The sequence below is a fragment of the Hemitrygon akajei genome, chromosome 28 (genome assembly GCF_048418815.1).
Source record: "Hemitrygon akajei chromosome 28, sHemAka1.3, whole genome shotgun sequence".
Lineage (NCBI taxonomy): Eukaryota > Metazoa > Chordata > Chondrichthyes > Myliobatiformes > Dasyatidae > Hemitrygon > Hemitrygon akajei.
The window spans coordinates 21,527,612-21,536,108 of record NC_133151.1 but is presented as its reverse complement, the minus strand read 5'-3'; the positions used below and the strand labels follow the sequence as shown (position 1 = coordinate 21,536,108).

General features: G+C 44.2%; 1 protein-coding gene across 1 annotated transcript; it reads right to left on the bottom strand.

Moving 5' to 3' along the window:
• Nucleotides 1-6,931: 6,931 nt before the first annotated feature.
• On the bottom strand, nucleotides 6,932-7,561 carry LOC140717498 (histone H2B-like). Its single transcript, XM_073031074.1, has one exon. It carries the CDS (start codon nucleotides 7,536-7,538, stop codon nucleotides 7,164-7,166), a length of 375 nt encoding a protein of 124 aa, XP_072887175.1. The 5' UTR covers nucleotides 7,539-7,561; the 3' UTR covers nucleotides 6,932-7,163.
• Nucleotides 7,562-8,497: the final 936 nt, after the last annotated feature.

The window sequence follows — 8,497 nt, the reverse complement described above, 5'->3', positions numbered from 1 at the left end:
AGAAATAAGCAGAACTGGCCGTGAGCACGAGTTAAATAGGCAGCGCCCAGAACAGTATGCTAATGAGGGACGGGAATGCTATAGATTCCCAATGGCTATTCGAAGAAAAGATTCATGCAGTCAATTCATTTCATTGGATATCTGTAGAACACATTCAACCAATCTGAACTCTCTCTCCGCTGCCCATTGTCGTTTTGGCTAACACCGTGGACTGGGAACTGGCGCTGATCTGGTGAGTTGCCGCTGCCGGTTAATTCGGCAGGAAGGAAATCTAAAATACAAAATGGACCATGAAGTACAGGCGCAGTATTCGGCCATTCGACCCATGGTGTCCGCTAGAAAAGCAGATGGAATGAGAAAAACACACACTTGATAATATGAAACGTTTATGTAATGAAACAGGGCAGCAGGAGATCGAAGGTCAAATTGTCATCATGAGAGACCTATTTCAGAGTGAGGTTGAAAGTCGAGTTTGTAGTCATATCGGAGACACAACATTCACAAAATATAAACATACTGTACAGAATTATAGACAGAAGAGAATTTGAGCAAGAATCACAAGACAGTCCTTTGCTGTGTAAAGTGGTCGAAGTGGTGCTGTACTGAGGTGTGATGTGGTTTCTCCAGGTTTATTAAAGAACACAATGTCTGTCCCTGTCAGTCTCTGGTACAGTGTGAGAGTGTGGGGTTCATTCTGTACCTGTCAGTCTCTGGTACAGTGTGAGAGTGTGGGGTTCATTCTGTACCTGTCAGTCTCTGGTACAGTGTGAGAGTGTGGGGTTCCTTCTATACTTGTCAGTCTCTGGTACAGTGAGAGAGTGTGGGGTTCATTCTGTACCTGTCAGTCTCTGGTACAGTGTGAGAGTGTGGGGTTCATTCTGTACCTGTCAGTCTCTGGTACAGTGTGAGAGTGTGGGGTTCCTTCTATACTTGTCAGTCTCTGGTACAGTGAGAGAGCGTGGGGTTCATTCTGTCCCTGTCACTCTCTGGTTCAGTGTGAGAGTGTGGGGTTCATTCTGTACTTCTCAGTCTCTGATACAGTGTGAGAGTGTGGGGTTCAGTCTGTACCTGTCACTCTCTGGTACAGTGTGAGAGTGTGGGGTTCATTCTGTTCCTGTCAGTCTCTGGTACAGTGTGAGAGTGTGGGGTTCATTCTGTTCCTGTCAGTCTCTGGTACAGTGTGAGAGTGTGGGGTTCATTCTGTTCCTGTCAGTCTCTTTACTTCACCCGTCCCCTTTCAGGATTCACCTCACACCTTGTTTTCTCTCTCTCCTACCCCCAACTTTTAAATCTACTTTCAAGCTTTTCCTCTCCAGTTCTGCTGAAGGCTTTTGGCCTGAAACATTGAATACTTTTTTCCCTATTGATGCTGCCTGGCCTGATGTGTTCCTTCAGCATTTTGTGTGTGTTACTCAGATTTCCAGCATCTACAGATTTTCTCTTGTTTACATAAGAACATAAGAGATAGGAGCAGGAGTAGACCAATCAGCCCCTCAAGCCTGCTCCGCCATTCAACAAGATCATGGCTGATCCAATCTTAACTCTAGTTTTCACCGAATCCCACAAGGCAACAGTGCCAACCAACAGGGCACCATGCCACCCATTTTATTTTATTATTCTTCCCGTCAAACCCATGTGATCACCTGGGGAAAAAAAAAACAAGTTGCCAATTGATGACACAATGTTGTATATTGGTATCTCAGGGATGATGTATCTGGTTACATTGAACTACTCTGAATGGACTTTGCAGCAGAGCATCCAGAGCAACAAGACCAGACCATTGAATCCAACTCTGGGCTTGTGATAAATATGTAACTTCCCTCGAGTCTCTGTGTGGGAGGGTTTGAATGGTGTGTATTGTGTAACAACATTCGGGCTGATGGAGTTGAGAATGATTTTGACTGTAGATATGTAACCAGTATGTCCACAGTGATCAGTGATGGGGCCTCTGTCTGATCAGATTAAAATACACACGGGCTGATCAGATCACTGATGACATGAATGTTGGTGCAGTTGTGGGTGTTGAGGAAGGTTATCAAATGGACAGAACTGGATGTAGTCCAGTTGGGAACGGGGACGGAGAAATAGGGGACAGAGTTTAATCTGGACGTGTGAGGAGTTTTACAGGTCAAATGGTGGAGGAAACTCCATAGTAAATGGCAACACCCTTAGGAGCACTGATACACTGAGGGACCTTGCTGTGTCTGTACATATCATCCTGCAAGTGACATTGAAGGGAAATAAACTGCTAAGATCAAAGAGGGGGAGCAGTGAGAGAATTTGGGGGGGGGGGTGTCTGTGTCGGGTAATGTAATGGGTGGAAATGTCCATAATTAACGACCACCGACATTGAGTTGTGTTTCTCTTTAAGAAGCTGGACTGATGTTATGATGCAATTACGTGAAATTTTATTTAAACTGTTTTTACATTTCTGTGTTTAGAGGACAATAAATGAGTTATGGTGTTCCTTAAACAGAAATTGCCTCATCTCATTTTATTTGTGAAAACCCACAGTAACGTACTGGGTAACAAGTGACCAGTAGCTTTCACACCGCAAGAATACCGCAGTGTCAGTCTGCAACGAGAAAGCCCGATCACATTCTCTTCAGATTCAATGGCATTGCTGACTCTGAGTTTACCACCGTTGAATGCCAGCAGGGTCACAATCAGCAGAAACTCTTACAAATCAACCCTGTAAGTATTGTGTGTCTTCGGAGGTCTGTGGGACTTACCCAGAATATGAAGCTTATATCGATGGAGAGAGACAAACTGAGCCAAGTCACGGCTTGATGGGCAGAGAGGAAAACAGAATTTGATGTTGTTTCCTTATGTCTGAACTCTGGCCGTTAGAAGTGTCGTTTCTCCAAATAGTGTTCAGCCTCACTGTCACAGAGAGACATCAGACATCAACACAAATACTGAAATAATCTTAGCTAAAATGTTGCCTTTCACCTGTTGATCTTCTTTGCAAATATTTCACAGGATAGAAAAGGCAAAGAATTTCTGACTGAGAATCTCAAACACAACAGTGTGTCAGGTCTGATGTGTCTGCCAGTTCCCCAGCATTTGAAGGCTACCAATTGTTGAATGTGAAGGAGGAGATGGTTGAGAAGACAGCACACCAGTCTGAGCAAGGAGAACCCCAATACACGGACATGTCCTTGATCTGACCTGATAAATGGCCACAGAGTTGATACCGGTGAGCTGACATTCACTGCCTCTCATTTTGCCAGGGATTCGCCAGGCCACTGAACCTGCAGACACACAGCCAGTTCACACGGGGAGAGGCATTTCACCTGCTGCGTGTGTGGGACGGGATTCATTCAGTCACATGAGCCCATACAACACCAGTGAACAGCTAGACTTGTCTCAGCTGTCTCTGTCTCTCAGTGTAGCTTCACACCTGTTCCGAGCGTGGGAAGAGATTAATTCAGTTCACCCACTTTGTGTGGCTCCAGTGAGTTTATCATACATAGAGGATCCACTTCGGTCTTGTGTCAGCAAAGAAATTAACTCAGTCATCCCACCTGCTGAGACACTGGCAACTTCACATCAGGGAGGAAGTTGAAATAAGCTCTAGGTGAACATTTTAACATCATGGTGACTGAATCTAGTTGGAAGTTCATGTGAGACTCTTCATGTAATATTCAGCAGATACTGTGTCTGTTCATCACACCCAGGACTGAACCCTGGTCACTGAGCATTGGAGGGTTGTTCTGCTAATGTTAGTCTGAAAATACACGGACATTAATACTGTGGATCTGTGACAAATTAATCAGCTGTATTTCAAATCCTGTGTCGCAGGTGCTTCCTGCCTGTCACATGGCTAATGTACAGAGGAGAGGCCACTCAGTCCATCTGGTACCTGCTCATGATCCTATTCCACACCAGAGCTTTCAAATCCATCCCTGCTGTTCCCCTCTCACTCACCATATAATATTCAGGTTGCAACTGGTCACCAGTCTGTGGATGAAGAAGTTTACTTTGAATTAAATCCATGACTTTCTGAAAACTGCAGAAGATGAATTAACTAGGGTTTTGTCCCAAATAGTCTTCATTCCTCACAGCTCTGGACCAAGGATGAAGTCTTGTGTGGTTAAAGTCTTCCTGTCCTCCTCTATTCATTGGTTTGGGTCATTTTCACTGATTTTGAAGGGCTGTGCCTCACACAGCTGGGCTGTTGCAATACAACGCTCTCCTCTAAAGTATGACAGCAGAATGGTGGATAAATATTTGATGGAGCAGAAACAAGAGGGGTCAGCACAATGAGGGCCTTGGGGCTCCATATGTGATGCAGGCTCGAGTTTATGGGGAAGTAGAAGAATCAGACCAGGAGGATGAGGCTACAAATGAAAGTTCAGCAACATTGGCAAAGTGATTGACAGAAAACAGAGGTTTATGTTTGCAAAATGCTGGAGGGACTCAGTGGCCCCAGCAGCATCTATGGAGAGGAATAAATAGTGATTATTATGGGACAAGACACTTCATCCTATCTAGACTGTTTATTCCTCTGCATAGTATCTGCTGACTTCCTGCAGTACTTTGTGTGTGTTACTTTACAGTTTATCCGCAGCATTGCTGAACCTCAAGTTACATATCTGCATTTCTAAGTGAGTGGGACTTACAGTTGACATTTTGGGCCGGGATTCTTCAGAAGGACTGGGGAGAAAACAATGAGGAGTAAATTTTAAAGGTGGGGGAGGGGAGAGAGAAACACAAAGTGATAGGTGGAACTGGGAGAGGGAGAGATAAAGTAAAGAACTGGGAAGTTGATTGGTGAAAGAGATACAGGGCTGGAGTAAGGGAGTCTGAGAGGAGAGAACAGAAGTCCATGGAAGAAAGAAAAGTGGGGAGGAACACAAGAGGGAGGTGATGGGCAGGCAACGAGAGGGAAAAGGGGATGGGGAATGATGGGGGGGGGGGAGGCATGATAGGAAGGTCAAGAAATCAACGCTCATGCCATCAGATTGGAGGCTGCCCAGACAGAATACAAGGTGTTGTTCCTCCTACCTGAGTGTGGCCTCATCGTGACAGTATAGGAGGCCATGGATTGACATTTCCATTGAGTATATTGTTTGTGGAAGCTCGCTGTGTTGAAGTAGCTGGGTGAGTTTTCTGCATTAAAACATTGACTGCTTTTGGGACATGAGGCACTTGCCCCCTTAAATTAATCCAGTATGTTAACACCTCCCTATTCCAAAATATAATTCAACTACTCTATTACCATACATTCCATAAATTTACACAAATGGGACATTTAACTAGAAGGATCCAACTGGGGTTTCCCAGGTTTTAGAATAGACGTTACAATTGTGATTATCCATGAGGACGGAAGATGGCCGTTAACTCCAATTATGATTCACAAAATGTAATATTATCTCAAGAGAGTTGCTGGCCATGTGTCTAAGCATACAATAACATGGATCATCTTGTCATGGAGCCATCTGACCTGTACTATTAATAGTTTTCTTAAATTCACACAAAGCAAACCTTACATCACTATCATTGCTACAGCTGGTTTCCAACACATTGAGTTATTCTCTTAAAGCTTTATCTCTACATTGTTGAGTTTCTTCATTATTTTGATAATGAATTGCAGCAAATGACCGAGCCAGTACTCAGCCTTCTCTCTTTCAGTAACAATTATATTACCTTCTTCCATCAATACTGGGTACCCTATGAATCCCACACCCCCATTTTCTTAGTCATTCCCCAAATATCTCCAAGTTTAATAGTCCTTCCAATACTCTCACAATATGACCTCTAGTAAATCTTTTACACAACCTTCACTACTTTCCTCACCATGGCCTGTGATCTGTTACTCTTAATAAGATCACGCGGAGAGTGATACTTCATAACTTTCCAAAATGCCACATTTCTCTCAATAATTGCCTCAGCACACTCCTCCATACACCATGGTACAGCCTTTCTCCTATTAATGCACTTCTTAATATGAATTTCTTCCACCATCGTTTGATGATTAATGTGACCTTTCTTTGAATAAATCCACATCATCCTCACCATTCAGTCCAGACAGACGTTCTGTTCATCACATAAAACGTTAAAACTTCTCCCGATTTGCTTTACCAAAGTTCCACCTACTGAAAGTGGCCTCTTGACCCCGATATAAATCTAAACCCAGACTTATAAATAAATCACGCCTAATAACGATATGATTCTGGAAGGAATAAATTAAATGTGTTAACAACAGGTTTCCTGAATACATACAACTTCAGATAAATTTGATAAATCAGAAATCAACTTGAAGTCTTGATCATTAGAAATCAGGCTTCTGGAAATGCGCGCAGTAGCCCTTCTTGTACCGCCTGCAGTAATGTAGCGGGGCGTTGATGATTGGTGACACAGTGCCTTATCTGATTGGACAGCAAATATGTCAATCAGAGAGCGGCTTTATTCACCAATCAAGAGACAGAAACGGCAGAAGCGCGGAAAATAACCGTCCAACCGCCGAAATAAACTGAAATTTGTAAAAGACCGCCAAAGAGCCTTTGCTGCTGAAATTAAACTACAACAGGTTTGTTTGTCGACCCTTTACCCCCGTTAATGAAGTCCAAAACATTTAAACCAAGTGTAGTTAATATTGCGATGGTGTCTGGGAATTTAGTTCACCGATTTCTTTCAATTGATGAACGATTGGAATAAAACAGATTCTCAGCTTCTGTTCGCGATCGGTCATTGTGTAAACTGTCATTCAGTTCTGAACTCCATTCAGAAAGTGGAGCTTTAAACAATACTCTGAACGAACCGTGAGTGTACAGCTCTCGCGTTGGAATGGGGTTAAGAGAAGTAACCAAAATGTGACAAAGCTTAATGAACCGCATTCCCCACAGTAATTATACCAGAAACAATAATTAGTGTCACGTCAGAGAAATCTGATGACAGAGAGGGAAATGATGGGGAAGGGGTGCGTAACGATCTTGTGCCTGTACACAGGAATGTAACAGAGAAATCGGGATTATACTGAGCAGCGGACAGCAAGTTTTGATTGACGGAGATAAGATTCTGAATGAGTTCATCAACAAGAAATGTCCAACTTTACCTCAAATCCATGTCTCAATATTTAGTAACTCTTTTAATGAAACCGTGAGTGGCTCTTAAAAGAGCCTTTGATTTTCGGGTTTGTTTTGTCAGCAAACTTGTCTTCACTTGGAGCTGGTGTACTTGGTCACCGCCTTTGTCCCTTCGGACACGGCATGCTTGGCCAGCTCCCCGGGCAGCAGCAGGCGCACAGCGGTCTGGATCTCCCGGGAGCTGATGGTGGACCGCTTGTTGTAGTGGGCCAGGCGGGAAGCCTCACCCGCGATGCGCTCGAAAATATCGCTCACAAATGAATTCATGATGCTCATGGCCTTGGAGGAGATGCCGGTGTCGGGGTGAACCTGCTTCATCACTTTGTAGATGTAGATGGCGTAACTCTCCTTCCTCGACCTCTTGCGCTTCTTGCCAGACTTGCTCGCCGGTTTGGCCAGAGCTTTCTTGGCGCCCTTCTTGGGAGCGGGTTTCGGTGGATCAGGCATTTCCTCGTCGGTTTCAAACACAATAATAAGCAGAAGCTGTTTAGAGCGCGGATTAAATAGGCAGCGCCCAAAGTGGAATGTTAATGAGGATGGGAATGCTGAGCATTTCCATTGGCTGTTTGGAGAAATGAATCACCAATCGGAACGCTGGGGGATGGGAAGTGGCGCCAATGTGTGGCGGTTGCCGCTGTCGTTTAACGCGGGAGGAAGTACAGAAGGGCAGAGACAGGCGGGGGTGCGGGCTGACATTGAAAACGGAAGCGCAAATTTCAAAAGCAGAATGAAAATAAAATCAGATGAAATATTGTAAAATTAAACACTTAGACGTTCAGTTCATGACACAGGGCAGCAGGAGAGAGAAGGAGAGATTTGGACATTTCAATGTAAAGTTCAAATCGAGTTTATGCACAGGTGAAAGGAACAACGTATTTGTAGCAGCATCAGAGACACATTTCATCAGACACAATATTGACCAGAAACACTGGAATTAAATATGAATTATACCAACATATTCAAATAGACAGAGGACTATCAGAACAAAATCAAAATAACAAAGAGATTATGCGGGCAGTGGGAGAATCACCCCTCTTGTGCTTCTTCATCTCGGCTCTCGAGATTCAGTGGCACGCAACGCTGCCACTTTGATCTGGCCCATGCCTTCATTCACCAGGCCCAACACTTGCCTTTATTGGATCTTCCTCCTCCTTACACTAGTCATCGGGTTTGTGGGGCTGTGTGTCCCCTTGGACCTCTGGATTAGGTTTGAGGGTAGTGCTGGTGGATGTATATATGCTGGGAGAGATAAGGCTGTAGAGTTTAGTATGGTGAGATATGTGGGGCTACGGTGGATGGGGTAGTGTAGTGGAGCCACACAGTGGCCGATGCCTTTCATTATCGTGGTTCAACACCACTTGGCTTAGGGAACCGGGTGTGCAAAGGGACACATCATCAATAATACA

What these genes read in the sequence shown, in the direction of transcription:
- LOC140717498 (XM_073031074.1), bottom strand. Translation starts at nt 7,538, where the DNA reads ATGCCTGATCCACCGAAACCCGCTCCCAAGAAGGGCGCCAAGAAAGCT.